The 18,777-nt window shown below is 39.8% G+C and overlaps 1 protein-coding gene across 1 annotated transcript in view; it reads right to left on the bottom strand.

The window, feature by feature from the left end:
- The window catches only part of CBL (Cbl proto-oncogene), a 50,815-nt gene that overhangs the window by 12,465 nt on the left and 19,573 nt on the right, over window positions 1-18,777 (bottom strand). The window contains exons 3-7 of the mRNA XM_044996776.1: window positions 5,578-5,724; window positions 3,991-4,147; window positions 1,877-1,998; window positions 1,192-1,329; window positions 98-185 (exon numbers count right to left, since the gene is read on the bottom strand). Of these exons, the coding sequence (XP_044852711.1) occupies window positions 98-185; window positions 1,192-1,329; window positions 1,877-1,998; window positions 3,991-4,147; window positions 5,578-5,724 (652 nt within the window). The remainder of the gene's footprint in view (window positions 1-97; window positions 186-1,191; window positions 1,330-1,876; window positions 1,999-3,990; window positions 4,148-5,577; window positions 5,725-18,777) is intronic.

Genomic DNA, 18,777 nt, shown 5'->3' with positions numbered 1-18,777 from the left:
GCTTTGTACACAAGGAACTAGTGTATTAAGCAGATGTGGAGGCCTGAAAATGGAGAGAAGTGGTGCTAGTTTGACAGAACAGAATCCTCTTGCTCACCTGTGTAACTTTAATGTGGTCCTGAGGTGTAGGCTCACATAAACCGGTCAGGTCAGGATTCTGATTCCGACCATCAGGAAATAAATAACTGCAACAAGTAAACAAGACATAAGATTTAAAGAAGGGCACCGTTCTTTCTTTCTAAAACCCTTTTTTATCTCTTTTAAAAAAATGCAGAAGTCAATTATGCTTGAACACTGATCACTCAACAAAAGAAAAGCCTGCGTACAGGTTCAGCTTGGTATCACCTCATAGGGGCACTTTACCATGCAAAGACTGAGCATCTCAGTTCTTTTGGAATCCAAGGTGCTTTGTTTTGAAAAAGAACTTTCAAACCAGGGAAAGCCCCCTAATATACTACATTTATCAATATGCAAACAAGTCTGATTTCATGGTTTCCCTTTTGCCAATGATCAAATGATGGGTTTGGTTTTTTTTAAATAAAAGGTACTCTCAGCCCTCAATCTTCTCTTCTTATATGACCCACCCTGCAGTGATGTCTTAATGATGAAACTGTAAGGCCCGAAGTAAGAAAACTGATGTCATAACTCATAATCCTAATTTTTGTGACATCAGTATAGGGTCAAATCGAAGAAGAGGCTAGGCTGACAGGAAACTACAAGCCAGACATGCACCTTCAACAGTGGCACTGGGAAGTAGAGAGGAGCAATGAAAAAAATGGAGCTCTCTATGAATATTCTCGAGAGTCACATTCCCTCTTTTAGAAGGCAGTTCAGTAAAGCAATTAAGCTTGTGAGCAGTTTCATCGACCTCAACAGGACAACTAATATGTTTAAAAAGTGCTTTGCTGATTCAGGGCTTAAATAAAGAGGAAGAACTCCGCAATGTCCACCCACACAATGTCACTATCAACTGCATGACCGCTGCAAAACGCTGCACTTGCCACCAGACAGAATGACACGTGAAAGAATCCACTAGATATGTTCTATCTTCCCACTCATTTCAAAAGGTACATTAACCAGTGACAGGATTAAGGCAGCTAAATCATAGGATGCACAGCAACAGGGTGCGTTGTACACTCACCGCAGACTGAACAAGCACAACATGCTACAGGCTGAGGCAAAGTTACTTACAAGCCTTCCCTGAAGCCATCTATCAGTGCTTGAAAAAGAGGTTTGTTGTGGGGGATAGTCTGGAGAATGTTCCCATCTGCAGTGACGTAACCGATGGCCCACTGACCAAGTCGCGTACAGCTCAATCGGAATATGTAACTGAAAAGAGACAAAAGAACAGAAACTCCAAGTCTGGGCTCGATCAGCCAAAAAAAAGTTAAGTGCCAAGTAGGTAGCCTCCATCTAGCTATCTCAAGACGGAAGATAAAGACAAGCTGAAGTAGCTGGAGGATTTCTACCAGCTTTTACCACTTTACTCATGTGTAGCTCAAAGGGAGAACCCTGCAGTCTGATAGTGAGTGAAGCATCTAAAAACTCGTGTGTGCGTGTGCATGCGCTATTGAACACAGAATCCACAGTGATAAGGATGAGTGTCATCACACTCGCTTGCTGTTTCAAATTAAAGTTTTTTAAAAGATTATACAAGGTTTCCATTTTTAAAAGTAGCTTGCAACCAGTGGTCTCCAGAGGCGAGAGGCAGTAATCCCCTCCTCTACCACAGCGCACTGTAATAGCGACCACCAAAACACTGAGTAAGGCCCCTCTGTCAGACCGAACCTCTACTGACACAGCAGGTGCTGCAAAAGTAACTAACTAGAGGAGTTAGCAAGAGTCCTCAAAAAGGCAACTGCTACCAAGCACTAACCTGCCAGGTTTGTGGATGAATTTCTGAAGCCGTGCTTTCACCTCATCGTAAGTTAGGAATGCCATGTAACCAGGATGAGTCACTGCTAGGCTATTCCAGTTCCTGAGCAAAGAGGACCATGGCTAAAGAAACAACAAAAGAAATATCATTAACCATGCACTTCCAAGGTGTACCCATGCGCATGATTGTCCTTCATCTAAAGAGGTCAGTTCTTCAATAAACTGGAGTTCTTATTGCAGGGGCTAAAACTTAAATTTACAATCAAGCAGCATTAGGATTTGAGTATCACCCCATGGAGACAACACAAAATAGCAACAGGAGGGTGACAAACCCTGCCAACATGCAAAGTGTAGCAGCAACAAAAAGGAAGCAGTGAAAGCCAGAAATGTAGATAGCAAGGTGTTTCAGTCGTAGAGACATTGGCCCTTTCTCCTTAACCACACAGGAAAAATGCCCTTAGCCAAGTCTTGGCATCCCAAGAACCCCTTTCCCCCACACCTCCATGATAATTCAGTCAGAGAGGCTACAGTGGAGTTGCCTGTAAGGCGATGGAGCAACAGAAAGTACCGCGATGCTTGGGGATAACAGTGTTACAGTCTGGCCGTGCAAGGCTATGATTGGTGGCCATTCCGGGGGGGAGTGGGAGTGAAGGAATGAGGTATAAATATTGCTGTTATCTACTAGCACTCGCAGAAAGGAAACTATGCAACTCTGTGTACTCAGCTCAACTAGCAACCTGACCAAAACACAAAAATCAAAGAACATTTTCCATATCCCCTTTAGATAGACGGAAGGATAGGCAACCTTAAAGGTGAGGAAGAATAAATAACTCAGAACGTTTAACAGGTAGGAAAAAAAAGGGGAAGAACCCACTAAGTGAGACATTTATCAACGTAGTAGTCAAAACACCATTGGGAAAGAAATCCCAGTCAATATACCTTTAACAAATACCAAGGGATTAGCCATTCTGCTCACAAGGAAGGCAGCCCAGGAATGGCTACCACTCCCACAACCATTCTGGGGAAACTAACAGAGGTGAGACAGGGATAGAGACGAGGAATCCAGAAGATTAAGCAAAGAATTACAAACTAGAAACTATGACTCGGCTCTGTCACTGACATGCTGCCTGGCCTCAAGAAAGTGACTTAACTTCTCTGTCTGTAAAATATGGAGAGTGATACCTAATGACCTAATCTCACAAGGGTGTGGTGAGAATATTGTCTGTACAGTGCTGTGAATGGATAAAGCAATATACAAATGCTAAGTGTTAACGTACACAAAGTCAAGAGAATAAGCTTAGCAGTTTCCAATACTAATAACTATAACAACTCTTCACATACTAGAGTAGAAAGAAGAAGTACACAGTGTGACCAGCTGCTACAACACTGCATATGGGAATTTTTCAGTTAAACATCTTAATTACAACCCACCCTATCACATGGGAAAAAGCATGTCAGAGCCAAAGAAGTAAATGTTTGTTCTTGTAAATATCCAATTGCACCATCAGAAGCTACACTCTTTATCCAAGTACTACTGGTGACTCAGATTTTTTTTTTTAGGTTTTCACCCAAAATTAATATTGATTCCATTCAACAATACAGATGTTTATTTCGTATAGAAAACACGATATGTTTATATAACATTTTGGTTGTGGCAACTCGAGAGCCAAGAAATCTGAAGTTCCATAGTGTCATTCCAACCTAAATACGCCCCCACAGAAAAAAAAATCCAACAATAAAAGGGCACAAGGGAGAGTTAGGGATGGACTGATAGAGTGAGCTTCACATTTCCTGGCTCACGGAAGTTTGTCACAACTTCAGTTTAAAACTGACCTTTAAAGTGGGAAAAATTGATTCGGGGAGGGATATGGAAAGCGTGCTACAATTAAAATTTATTTTTGGAAAGCTTCCCCCCCCCCTTGGCAAGAAATATCACACAATGCTACCGAACAGCAGAGCTCTAAATCTTAAAAAAATAAAATAAGGGGAAAAGAAAAGTCAGTCTAGTATTAACAGTGTTATTTAAGGCCTGGCTTACTCTAGTATGAAGGTCTAAGCAGTAGGCTACATATATTTCAAATGTGTTTCAAGTGATTAACGTTCCTCTGCCCTTACCTGAAATAGTCGGGTAAAGATATCAAATTCAAACACTGAAATGTAGTCATTGCATGTCAAGTCAATAGTCGACTTCAGGGCCATGGCCTCTAGTCCTGAACTGATTGGATGCACCTCATGCAAGGCTTGGCGGAAGGTCTTCCATGGGACAATAGTCCTGGTGGGGGAGGAGGAGGGGAAAAATCCGCAAGTGTGAAAGGAGCTCAGAAACATCATCATGCAATGCCACAGTGTTACACTCTATATATTATATATACACACACACAGGCACCCCCAATTAGAAAAGGAAAGAAAGACAAATCCAACTGAACTCAGCGAGAAAATTACTCTTGTCAAGCATGAGGGAGAAACTTCCCTGTATCACCAGCAAACAGCAGCAAAACAGCCATCTTTCAGTTCACTGCTCTGCATCAAGTAAAATCTTGGAATTGCAAGCCTAGCTCTGATCTCCCCATCCCGTTAATGCCTGTGCAGCCGACAGTTCACACTGAAAAACAGCATACACAGCACTTGCTATATGATGTCATCATTTGATCCATTTCATCTTTCAGCAGCAGGCACAGGAAGAGTTAATTTAAGTCTCCCTGGAGCAGAGACCTAGATAGTCAAACGACAGCACACAGGTATCTAGAGAGATGATTTGCCTGAATGTAGCTGGAGACCAAAACTTGAACCTTCTATATAACTGAGTTGTTTCCTTCAGAAATACGTAGTGGAAGCCTATAAAAAGATCCCTGAAAAGAGTTTACCAATCTTCAGACTCCTATCTCTTGCTCAAGTCCAACTGGTTTCATTTTTTGACTCCCAACTGTTACTCTATTAATTTATTATATGTGATGTACTAATTACACTGTTTACATGGTGTGTCTTATTTAGTCAGAAGTCACTGTCCCATTCCATTAAGCCTTCTCCTCTAATATAGTTATTTCTAAAATTAATAGTGTTTTATTAGATTTAAAAAATAAACCTGACATTTCATTGGCCTGTACCTAAATATACATTGCACCTAACTTTCTCCTTTATTCCATCTTAACTTGGCCATTTTGCAAACTGAGCAAGACAGACAAGCAATACATAAAATGCTAAAATATTATTAGAAAGAAAAAAGGGATTAGGAGACTGGAAAGACTAATTGAAGGAAAAGTAAAAGAACTTAATATGAACAGCCTGGCTAGCAGAGAACTAATGTGGGAAACACGATAACCATTTGCAGGCAGGAAAAAAGAGGAATTATTTAGGATGTCTGGAAGTTATGGGATTAATTAAGAAAAGGAAAGTTGAAGCTGAATGTCAAGGGAAACTTCATAACAGTAAAATAATCCCCCAGAGAAAGTGGGGAAAGCCCCATCACTTGACATATTTAAATAAAGACTGGACAAGGAACTGGAAAATATAACGTAGGGAACAATCCTGCACTGGACCTTGGCTAATAGACTAGATGATCTAATAGGTCTTTGCCATCACTAATTTTACGATTAATTTGACAAAAGATCATCATACTCCATAAAGCAGAAGTAACATTTAAAAACAGTGCACCTATGAATTTCGTTCTTGCATCTCTCATATTAAGCACATTTAGAAACTTACTTTTCCCCAAAAGCTTTTCTCCAGAACTCTGCAGCATCTGCCTTGGTGATCCGGAACGTATCTCCTTGGAAGAGGCCACTTGGGAAAATGCCTTTCAGTTCTGCCAGCATATGGCTGAATATCAGGGACAATTTTGTCAGGTTACGCCTGCAAACAATTACAAAAGCAGTTTCTTTTTAAAAAGAAAAATGTGACTTTACACTGTTCGTGGGTAAGTCAGACAGATGCAGAAGTAGCTTGAAGGAATCCAGAAACTCTATCCCCCGATTGAAAAATGCTCCCAAACGGGGGACTTTTCAAACATGCATTTATAGTTCTCAGCACATTTTGTCCAACACACAGCACTTAAAGAGATTCACATTCTGGAAGTGCTGGATAAACATTGACTAATGAACTAACCCTCACTACCTTTCTGAGGTAGGGGAGTATTTTAAGCTTCATTTTGTAAAGAAAGAGGTTAAGAGACTCGCCCAGGGCTACCCAGCAAGTCAGGTGGCATAGCAGGATTAGAATTCAAGAGGCCTTGACTTCACGTCTCGTGCTCAAGTCCTTACACCACGTTGCCAGTAAGGGATGCTACCTTTTAGTTAGGCAAAACTAAACTTAGGCACAGCCTTACCCCAAAGTCATGTCTTATAGGAGAGCACACCCTCTCCTCCAACCCCCAAAGGAGTCAAAATAACACTCTTCCTGGCTAGAAGAAACAGATTGTGATGGCACGATAGAAACATGAGAGCTGGCTCTCTGCTCCTGGATGGAAGGGGTGTTTATTTGCTTTCTTCCCTCACCCACCCTTTATGTAGGAAGGCTCCTTTTCTCTTCCTCCTCCCCACCACCGAGTGTTGGGAAGGACAGAGCTGCAGACTAGGAATGGGGGAAGTCCAGTAGTTTCTGTCCCCCTCCACATGGGAGACAGTCCAGAACTACTGGCATGAATGCTGGTGTCAGGTAGAACAGGGAGAGTGCTGCTTTGATTAATGCTTTTTCTAAAGACAATGTAGGCAGATCACTAACGATCAGTGGGTTTCAGCAGCAGAAGAGCTGCTCAGCAGCCACAGTAGGTGGCACAAGAAGCTCCCCCACCTCAGCACTAAAAATGCCTTGACTACTGAAGCACCGTGGGAGTGGGATTCACTCACATGGAACAATTTTTTAAACATGTGATCTTTAAGGATACTATTGTAGGGTAATACATCCCTGAACGCAGTGTTAGTTTGGATGTACACTGGATGCACCTGCTATTTCTTCACTAATTTCTAACACTCATTGTTGTGATTAGTTCTGTGAATGATGCCACCTGCAGTCACTAAACTGGAACTATAGTTTTCAGCCCACGCTGCTCACGTTGCCCTCCTAGACGAAATAAACTCATTCAAGTGCAAGCTCTGCCATCCTGGCTCACTTCAGAACTGGACTCCAGATTCAGCCCATAAAGAGAGCCGGTTACTTCTTCTCTTTCCCTCCTATTACCATTTGCAAACCTGTGCCCCAAAATGTAGACTGAGACAATTTCAACACATGAGTTAGAGTTTTCTTTTCCTCTAATATTCCCAGAATTCAAAACACAAACTGGAACCAATCCGTGCTCACTGAATTACCCCCATATTCACTCACTTGTTTTTTTAATCACTAATATTTTGGAGGTTTGTAAAGTCTGGAAAGAGTATTTCACATTCCACATAGCCATAAAAAGTAAAAATGTTGAGCCCCTATTTGAAAGTGTCATTTTTTGCCACTTTGTACTGTTCTCATTCCTAAGCATTTCATTTTCTGCCTTTGTCAATGGAGTTGTTTGGCACATGTACGGAACATGCTAGTTTGGGATTAAAGGCATCCGCTTTCTTCCACTTTTTTTCAGGTGTGAACCCAGCAGATGCTCAGCCTGAACACAAGTACCAGCTAGAAGGTGCACTCAGATGGTCTGCAGGAAACAGCTCTCTCTTTAATAGTAGTCTCACAAGTTTACACAGTCTTATTTAGACATATTACAACACCCAAGATTTATGTTAAAGTAGCACAAACAGACTGACCATATGGCTCTACATACTTGCAAGTCTCTGTACAGTTTTCTTTATTGTACAGAGGTTGGGTAAAGGATACCTGAAGAAGCATACAATTAGAGGGGAATATAGATTCACTTATTAAAGCGAAGACTGTTAGTGTGTGCATCTTGCTTTAGTGGTGCAGTATGATTTCAGAAGGCAGGGCAAGTGCAAGGAACTTACATTAACATTCAGCAGTGTCAGTAACTCAACCTTGCATTTTTAGAAAGCCGGGCTGCCTCTGCAAAAGTGAGAATTTTACTGGCAGCATTTCTAAGAAAGGAAAATTGTCAGTGAAAGTCTGAAATATACGCCAAATGTTGTGGCAGTACATAAAGATATTAACTGACAAGGTACTGCTCACTAGTTGAATCATGTTTGTAACAAAGTAAACAGTGGACGTTTCATATAATTGAAATCAAGTTACAAGTAGTAAGTGATATACAAAGAAAAGTTCTGAAGGTTTATTTTTAATGCAATGTGTTTCTCCTTTCAGCTGTTTGAGAGTTTCACATACTGTATTCAACAACATACATGAAACTGTAAAAATGTTAGGTTACAAGTACTCAAAAGATAGTGACAAGTATGTCATAGCCCCCACAACGTATACAATTTTCACAAGCACCAAAGTAACTCAGGTGCCTGGGACTTAAGCTTCTAAACCACTCAGGTGCTTTTGAAAAATGTCCTCATTTCCATTGGGTTAAAAAAATATATATATTCCTACAAAAGTTTTCATGCTTTCTACAGCAGGCCAGAAGAACCAAGTATAGCTGAACTCTGTAAACTAGCTGCCTTCCTATATGCTACCAGGGGCAATGGACTTGGTTTGAGTCCATAAAGAACAGTATGGTTTGGGATTTGGAACTCTACTAACGATCATGCCGGGTTCTTTTGTTGACAGACCCTAAAAACACACTGACTGTAATCAGACATGGGACATAATGAGTTAAGGGGGCTCAGTCATGCAACTTGTTCCCTCTGACTGCCCACTGAGTTTACTGATCTTATTCAGATTGTACACAGCATCTTTTTAATCAAACAAATGCGTGATTAAAGACATGTGTCTATTTACATCATACATAGGAGCAGCGTGTGGAGGAAAGGGGTGCTTGTACTGTTCAGTGTGAATCTGCATTTTATCGAGGATATGCCTAGTTGCTAAAGAAGAAGAGCATGTAACCAACTGAACAAATAAAAGCAAATGAAAAGTGAAGGACTGAACCAACAACATGGTCAGTTTCGCCACAGCCTGACATGGAAGAAGTGACCAAACTAACTCAAACCATCAGCAAATACAGGGAACCTTCTTGTAAAGTTGAAGTGTAAATCGTAACAGGAAAAGTGGTATCTCACCTCACTGCACGTCACTGATGGAAAGAGTTTCCAGGAAAGTAACACCATAAAGTTGAGCAAGGTGACTAGATGAGCTAGTTTGGCAACGTTAGATTTCTGCTTCTAAAGCAGCATAGTTTGTAAATATGGCTCAGGACATACACACTGCAGTTTATGAAGGGTTAGGGGAAAATTAACGTCCTGAAAGATTATTGACCTCCCTGTGGCTGGCAGGCAGGGTTATGAATGTTTGAAAAGGAACACAGTATTCTGACAGGCTTAGGGGTGAAAAACAAAGACCTTGGAGCTGAATAAAGTTAAGTTTCAACACTTTTCAATTCTACTCTCAAATGCTGATCTACAAATTGTTTCCAAAACAATTCTACCAAGGTCTAGGGATTTATAATTTCAGCTGCAGTCCAAGTTATTGTCACTTTCAGACAAGCATCATTTAAATCATCAAAATGAAAGAAGGGAGGGGGAGCCCTTCTAACAGCTTCTCTGAACAGCGTACTGAAACTTGCCATTCTTTGATATGTGGTGACCAACTGCTGAAATATATCAACTGCCCGTGCTTTGCAATTCCACAAAGAAGTTACGGAAAGAAATTAAGTTACATCATCTTTGCAAAGAAATAATGGCCCAAATATGTGTTAGCAGTTTACAGCCTATCAAAGATTTGGTTGTAATGGTTGTAACTTATTTTTAGTATTGGTAACACTGGCAACTCTCACCGTCACTGCTGCTTCAAACACAAAATCAAATAGAAAATATTCATCCAAAACAAATGGAAATGACAGTAGCAACTTTGGTTCTGCTGATAAAGAGTATAATTTTCAAAAACACCTAAGCGACTAAAGTGTTTAAGTCCCATTGAAAGTCAATGAGATTTAGGTATCTCACTCAGTTAGGCATTTTAGAAAACCACACCCGAAGCCCGCAAACATTGCAGAAGTTAGATCTCTCCACTACTCGCAGTAGATTCAGTTGCGACAGTAAAACAAAGCTTCAGAAGTAAATTTGCATGATGCTTCTGTTCAGTGGTTACCATCAGGTTCAAACTGAAGTGTCTGCAATTTAGATAGGACTCCATACTTCTGTTAGTGAGATTTTATACAGAAAAAGAGGGAGAGAGAACAGTTGACCGCTGGGAAATTAAGCAATCTAGAGACTGAAAGAAGAAAGGTTCAAAGAACTAATAACTTCTGCACTTACTAAAAAAACTCCAAGTATTTTATTAGCTAATAAACTTCTGCAGCTGTAGCCTGGAGCCTCCATTCTTTAGGTATGAACAGAATGTTTAAAGATAGTTTAATAATGCATACAATTACACTTAAGTATTACTAAATGCAGGCTGGGTAGCTGCAGTGTGAATTGTGCTTTTAGTTTTGTTCCCTTTAATAGCATCCAGTCTCCCAAGGGGCAGCCTCAAGTAACTTTTGTAGAGAGACTAAAAAGAAATAGCATAGTGAAATACAGTTTGATCAGATAACTGAATAAGTCAGACAATTAATATGTGCTGAGCCAGTTTTAAGCCAGTTTTGAAGACTGAACAGATACTCTGCTTGATTCTCCTTCTCCTCCCCCTCCCCTATGGTTATGCTACTTCCTTCCCACTTAATGATTGTTTCTGCTCCACATGTCTCACAGGAAGTCAACAGGTCAATCAAGTACTTCCAGTCCTACTGAAATCCTTCACAGTGGCCTCTCTATGGGCCTCAGCTTCTCCCAGTTTGGTTTTCTGATGCTGGTCCCCTCTGACCTGTAGCAGGCTGGTCCTTTCCGGTTTCCTGTTTGTTGGATGAAAGCACTTTTCCACTATAAGAGCTCAGTCTTGCAGAACAGTCAATAGAGGCAGACTTTAATCTCAGTGGTTTTTTAAAGTTACATTTTACGCTTATTTAAATTCCACAGAGTTACAAGAAAACCCACCTCTCTGCACAAATAGCCAATGACTGCTGCAGTTCATAAACTGCCTTTTATACAAGCCTTCCTAAAACTAAGATATCACTATCCTCTTGCTACTTTCTTCCAATACTCCCTCAGTGCTAACAAGAGCCTGGCACTGGTGTAACATTATGTTTCGTGTGCAGCAGTCTGCATCAGGAAGACTGTTCCAGAGGACGGTTTATACAGTTCGCACTGCTACACATAGCAATAATGCTATCATAGTTTGAAGTGTGCATACATTACTGTCATCCTGGGAAGCTTACTCCATTGAAAGTGCACCAAAGTTCCTGCAGCATGAAAGGAGTTAAAGGATGCAGTATAAGGTTAAGCACCTTAGTTGATTAGTCTCAGAGTTGGTATGGCAACACCCATTTTTTCACGTTCTCTGTGTATATATACACATCTTCCTACTGTATTTTCCACTGCATGCATCCGATGAAGTGGGTTTTAGCCCATGAAAGCTTATGCTCAAATAAATGTGTTAGTCTCTAAGGTGCCACAAGTACTGCTTGTTCTTTTAGCATAAGGTTAGCCAATTCCAGAGCTCTTCATTTCTCCTTTTTGAAATTTTCTTGTGGACTTAACAGTTGCTTACAGCCTGATTTTCATAAGTGCTTAAGCACCTGCAGCCTCCACTGAGGTACACTGGGGTTGTGAGTGCTCAGCACCTCTGAAATTGCACTCTGAGTACCCACCAAGGGACATTAAAATACTTACCAAGTTCAGCAGCTTCAATAAACAGAGTGCATTTTTACATGTAGCAATGTTCAAGTTCACATAAAAATTGAATATGTACTTACAACAACAACGCTGGCTGTCAAATAAAATCTAAACTAAAAATAACTTGATTAACATCATAATTACAACATATTTTAGGATAAAATGCTCTTTAAAGTCATTTCATGAAATTGGCAACAACGTTTAAGGCTCGCAGAGATCCATAAGTCAATAATTCTGACCTGAGAGTGTGGTTCTCTGGAGGGAAACAATTGTGAGGAGTAAAACCAAGTTATTGTACAACTCCTGTCTATATAAAACTGAAAGGGAAAGGGGAGGCTCCATATTTTAAATGGAACATTAAAAAGGGGCATGACCTGGAAAGGTGACTAATGACAACAAATTAGAAGCAATGAGCAAAGAGGTGCTTTTGAAAAAGCTCCTGAAAAGAAGAAATGAGACTTGAGAAGAATTCATTTTTACTCTAATGAAAGGCGAAGAAAAGAAGCCTGACAAAATGCTGGAAGAGTCTGAGCTCTAAAAACTAAGTTCTTTAATGTATTTTTAAAGGCAATGAAGGCTCTTGAAAAACAAAAATCTGATGCAATTCTAAAACAAAAATTTATTGGCTCCTTATTTATATTATGAGGAAGACTTGGATATATGTACTGGGGACAGCCCATCTAGTTGATTTCCTTCCTGCAAGCATTTTGTTTACACAATACAAGGGTCCATCATCAAAAGGGATGGCTAGAAAACCAGAACATTTTAGCCAAACAAAAAGGTAACAGCACTTCCCATGAATTGGGCTATTCCCCAGTATTACTAACGATTTGAATTTTAAACAGCTTCTTGCAGCCCAGATGCTCCTGCTCAGTTCTGAAACACTGCTATGCAAGTATTGAATGTTGTCTTGAATGTGTGACATTTTCTCTGCTTCCACAGAAGAATAGTCATGTTCAAGTTCACTGGTAATATTTCACTGGTTGAGAAGTTCTTGCCTGCTCCTTCACAGTTTTCCTTAAACAGCTCCTTGGTAAGAATTTATTCATCACTTTACATGTCCAAATAACTAATAGTTAACTTATCCTCAATATTCCAGTGAGACAAGGTGGTGTTTTTCCCATTTTACAGATGGGAAAGTTGAGGCAGAGATGAAGTGACCTGGCAAAGGCCACACAGCAAGTTAGTGGTCGAGTACAATCACAAATCTCTCCAATTCCTAATTGCATGTTCATTCCTCCAGAGTATGAGGTACTTCTGGCAAGTAATACAAGAAACCCTGCAGTTCTCAAGGGATTCAGATCAGCGCCACACAATGAACACTAGATGGCATTTATACAAAGAAGTCTCAGCAAGTAATATGGGTATGCAGCAGCACACACTCAAGTTTAGAACTGCTACATCCAAGAAGTACTCTATCTTTTTGGATTCTGTAAACACTGCCTACATATGATGTTAACTCATACTCTGCTGTGCTTAATATCATGCACAGCAATTTTCAGCAGTCATAGTTGGTGGATCAGTTGACTGCTTTGATCTGCCACAGCTTGAGAGAAAGCTACTCTTTACAGAAAAATTAAGACTTAATTGGATTTTCCTGTGACAAGAACAGAGTATTGAAGATTTATATTAGTAAAACTTCGCTTTCTCTCCAAACGTTTAATAAATACTTTGCAATTACAGAAACTTATCAGAGGATCCCAACATTTTTTTAAAAAAACCCTAACTGCAGCAGCTGAGCTTTACAACACCCCAGTGAGGTAAGTGTTGTTCTTCTATAGCTAGGGGAAACTGAGGCACAGAGATTAAGTGACTTGACTCAAGTTACACAAGGAGAAAAATAGAATTCACATCTCCCTAACTTCCAGTCCTCTGTTAATACTTGTGGGTTCAAGACCCTAATATCTTTGGACAAGTATAGAAAAGTTAGTCTCAAATATAAATATATATTTATTTTTAGGAATTAAGCTATGTTGCAATTTGATATTGACAATTTAAGGATTCAAACATTTGATATGGTTTTTTTTAAACCTCTAACATGCAAGAGTGTGAAATGCACTTTACAGATGCCACCAAAATGGGAGGCTATCACATAGCCCATACCCTGTCAGATTTTACTGCTTATACACCAGATATTAACAGTCAGTCAAACTCAGATAAACGGCTGCAGAGAATTCCAGGAAGAATTTTTTTTGTTTTTAAATAAAATAAAAAAATGATCAGTATGCCATCCCCCTACCACTGTGTCAGCCAACCACTGTGCTCTTAGGGGTTAATATAACTGACCCGTACACACAAATGCTGAGTAGGAATGCTTAGAGAGCCTGAGATGACATTTATAACTCAGTGGCAGCTTCAGAGTCCTCTGCACACAGTAATCAGTTTTAAAAATAGATACGACGGAACTACTTTCAACAAAGCTTCCAGAGCAGGAAGTGAATGACATTCCATTTAACTACTACAGACTCAACGGCAAAAGTCACCTCCAGAGTAATGTTGAGCCACTGATCTTTAAAATTAGAAGTACTTGCACACGCTGCTGTATTACTACTACTATCCACCAAGACAGACATTTAAGGGTTTGTCTACACTGGCACTTAGTTGGCAAAACTTTTGTCGTTCAGGGATGTTAAAAAAAACACACACCCCCTCGAAGGACAAAAGTTTTAGTGATGAAAAGTGCCAGTGGGAACAACGCTTTGTTGGCAGACGCAGTCTCCTGCTAACAAAGCCGCTGCCGCTCTTGGGGGGTGGAAGTTCTTTGTCGGCAGGACAAGAGCAGCTACACTGCGCGCCTTTTAGCGGCACAGCTTTAGCGGTATAGCCGTGTTGCTAGAAGCCTTTTAGTGAAGCCATGGCCTTAGAACCAGCAGATTATATGCCCATGTTATACCATTTTGAAGGACTTAGCTAGCATTGCACTGATTTTGTGGATTGACTCATTAAGGCACCCATGGGAAAAGAGGATCTGGCATGTTAATTAGATGCAATAAACCTGCTATCAAGAAAAGGTATAGCTCAAAACACCCTCTCCGCTTTCTCGTAAAGTTTTCACAAAAGATACATTTCAAGTTGAATATTCATTGTTCCATTCTTTGCACAGTTATAGAAAGCAGTTAGTGACAATTTGTTCTGCATTTGTTCCTTCTGGTCACGTGCTCGTTTTTTCTGCCTGACAAGACTTGAAGGGGAGACATTTAACAAGCGTAACACTTGATATTTCTATTCCCTTTTTATACAACCCCCTTTTCATTGTGGTCACCAATTTCCATAGTTGTAAGGTATCTTAGTTTAATTGCAGGTCTCTGGCTAAAAAGTGACTGTTTACGAGTTCCAAGTTTGTCTTTACACGCAGCATTCAAAACCTTAACACCTACAATGCATGTGTTTTAGTGCGGTTGGAAAAAAAGCACTCAAAAATAAAAGCTACAGATAGCCCCACTGAGTGTTTAATTATAGCTTCCTAAGTTGTGTTTCAAAAGACTATAAAAGCTTAAATAGGCTAATGCCTTTAATTTTACATATTTGCAATAAAATAAACTTTCTGGAGAAATGCATATTAAATACATTTATCCCTATACATGCATGCACCCTTTCAATTCACAGTCTCCTAAAGCAATCCAAGGAACTGTATAAACAGCAACACTGAAATGTTGCAACTCTCCACTGGGGTACAGGGCAACAACTCCCGTAACATATTACACACAAAATACTGTGAAATGATGGAGGTGAGAAAACTTTGTCTCACGCATTATGTTTATGCATAAGGACATAAGATATCTGAAGCCTACACAGGACATCAGCTTTTAATGACTCCTGAACAACCCAGTATTCTAACCACAATGTTGTATTGGCTTTGCCTGGAATAATAAGCTCAGATCCTGACATTCTGATCCTGATGTTTAGATCACTTTTAACAGGCCACTTTGCTCTTTCTATGGTGAAGAGAAAAAAAATACATCACCAGTTCATTTCTGCTGGATTTGGACATTTAAAATGCTTAATTATACAAGTGCTGAAGAGCCAGTGTTTAAAAAGACTAAATGAGAGACTAGACTAGGGAGTTCAACACTTCCTCAGAGGATTTGCAAGGATAAAGGACAATAGCATATCTAGTTAACAAATGGTATTCCTTTATGGTGATCTCTGAATTATAATAGCAAGACTTGACCTCTGACACTTGTATTACCTCTTAAAAGCAACACTTCTCATTATACCTATCTTAGGCCACTTACCCTCTGGATGACAGCTGGAACCATACCACAACGGAGTATTAGTGACTATGTGTTACAATGCACTACGTCATTATAGCTAAAATCAATTCTGGATCATCTTCTCCCATCCCACTAAAACCCCTCCACTTTCAATTCAAATGGGGTTCTCCTATTTCCTGCCCAAAGCTTCTCCAGATTTTCAATCTTTTCTGCCCTCTCTTGAACTTGAGGATGGGTAGAATCTCCTTGTTCTTGCACGATACCATTAACAGACTGCCTGAGGAATGCAAGCATCATCCATTCATTGAAAAGTTTCTTTGCCCAACTCTACTCTCAAAACCTCCAAACAACTTAAAACAAAACATTTGCTACAAGGATAAAAATTCCCAAAGAATTTAAATCTACTTTATGTCTTTGAATAGAAAGCTCTGAAGACTTGAAGACAAAGAATCAAGATGGCACAGAAACCTAGCGCCTGTGTCAACCTACAGTCCTCCCCCTGCACTAGGTTTGGAATCAACAATCCATTTTTGTTCTTCATACTTTTCCAAAAAAACTCTGCCACCACCACCACTATACTTCTAGCCACACTTTTAGAGACAGCCAGTAGTCAATGAATCACACAGCCAAATCAGTGGTATGCTAACCAAAAATGCAACCATATCCCCATTTCATGAAGAAAGCAAATGTCTGCAGGTTCATGAATTTGTTCTATAGCTCACAAGGTAGTGTTTCAAAATGTTAGAAAGGAGCTGTTCTAGTTTAGCTTACCACCTTTCAGGAAGCTCAGCCAATTCTTCAGCAGCATCCTATCAGGCTGAAGTAAACTTCACCTAGCAAAGGCACAATCTGTTGTCAAACTGAGAAGTACCAAAACATGATACAATGCCCCACACAAGTAGTTAAGATGTACAGAATACAGATGTCAGACAGCTAACTGCACAGGTTCAAACCCCAAGAAATGGATCAATCTTTTAACCAATGATTTGTGATAAACCGGATGATTGCTTCTGCAGTGGCAGCCATAAAACTAGAGTCCATGAGGTAAACTAATTTCCTAGAAAACTTATTTTAGATTCGGATACACAGAGGAAACACATCCAGAGAGATCAAAATCCCATCTATTTATTACTGTGCAATAGTCCAAAAGCTCAATTTCACTTATAAAATTGCATCTGCATGAAAATGGGAAAATTTATAATGGGAGGAAAGAAAAATAATGAAAGTTTATGCTATTCCATTGGCAATAGATGTAATTGGTTACAGTTTTGAATATGAAATTCAACACCTAATTTCTCTATTAAAGCCCAAATGTAAGGAACAGATTCATATTTTCCCCAGAAATTTAAATGGTAATGGTTTCTCCTTGCAAGCAGGCAACTAGGGCTTATATGCTGCAGCTTTTTGGCAAGGAAGCCTTTCTTGTGGACAGCCTTTGAGCCTGTTCTTGTCTTTAAGATGTTCTCATTTAAATGCAGATGTAGGCTCCACAAGTATTGTAGTGTTGTGGGTTTTCTTGTTTTTCTTTTTTTCCTTTTTCTTTCTTTTTGAAGTGTTAACTGCATCAGAAGGAAGTGACAGAAGGAGGGCTCTTTCCCATCTCATTCATTAGCTGTCCCCCCCACCCCATTCTTTCCCATCCCCCCTGAGTGTTAGGAGACAAGTCCATTGGTCCAGTCGGAAGTTTTCTTGTTGGACTTTTTGTGGGTCAGAATCTAAGAATCAATGGTTTAAAGCAAACAAACTAAGCTTTTTTATATCTTTCTGTGGGATCCGTTTCCTTCCCCTTTTAGACACATGTACTCTCCTTTATAAAAGACAGTAAATATCTACAGCTTTCTTCTTGCATGGATTAGTAATTCTATACCCTGGAGCAAGTGTAGAGTATGAAATCCTACTGAGGCAGCATCACTTAAGTCTTGCTGTGAGACGGCATGACAATTAAACATGTTCCAACTTCTCAAGTCAGCAACTTTATGTTAAATTCAGAGAATTTTAGCACCGTCAGCACATGATCTGTCAATATATATTCTCACACAGAAGAGCAGGGTTGGTTTTTTTTAGTTAACGTACCTTAACCATATAGCCTACCTATGCAAATAGCAAAAAGAAAGCGAATAATACTTAAAGTTACTTAACATCTCATCTACAGTCGCCTTCTCAACTTCTAATGCTTCCCTTCCACCACACAGCCTCCTCCTTCTCAACTTCTAATGCTCCCTTTCACCACAGAGTCTATATTTATCTCCATCCTCAGCCACGGAGAGACTATGGTCTGGTGCACACCTAAAGTTTAGGTCAACCCCTGAGAGATATAATTAAACTGACAATCCCTGGTGCAGGCATCGCTAGATCAGAGGAAGATATTTTTGTCCATCTAGCTATCACCTCTTTACTACAGTGATGGAAAACCCCCTTCTGTCTACGCTACAGTGTGGCACTTGTATTATACATGGTTTGAAGGCTGAATTTTGTTTAAAAAGATAAAATGGAAATTATATCTGCAGTAGACTGTCCTACCAACTGATTCAGAGATGGAAGCAGCCCATTTCCACCACTTAGAGAGGATATTAATACACAGAAAATTGAGACACTTCATATAGATATTTATGGATGAGTAAATTATTTGCATTTCCTATATTCTCAACCAAGCAAGATATTAGGTAACTGCAAAAAGATAGTTCATTAACAGACATTTCTAGTTTACACAGCAAGGGGAGTTTATGAATAGCAACTCTTGTGTAAACTATAGCTTTCATTTCTACAACAGGTAGCTGAAACTTTCTGTGATAAAAATAAAAGCATTCCAACATGAACTGCAATTAAAGTGAGTTAAAAACTATACCAGGAAGAGTTAAGCAAGTTCAGCACTACCATGAAGAGGTACTATTGTATCAGATTAACTGGAACCACTAAACCCTGCACTGCTGCAGGAAATG

The sequence above is a fragment of the Mauremys mutica genome, chromosome 22 (assembly GCF_020497125.1).
Source record: "Mauremys mutica isolate MM-2020 ecotype Southern chromosome 22, ASM2049712v1, whole genome shotgun sequence".
In the NCBI taxonomy this organism is placed as follows: Eukaryota; Metazoa; Chordata; order Testudines; family Geoemydidae; genus Mauremys; species Mauremys mutica.
This window is presented reverse-complemented; position numbering and strand designations above follow the sequence as displayed.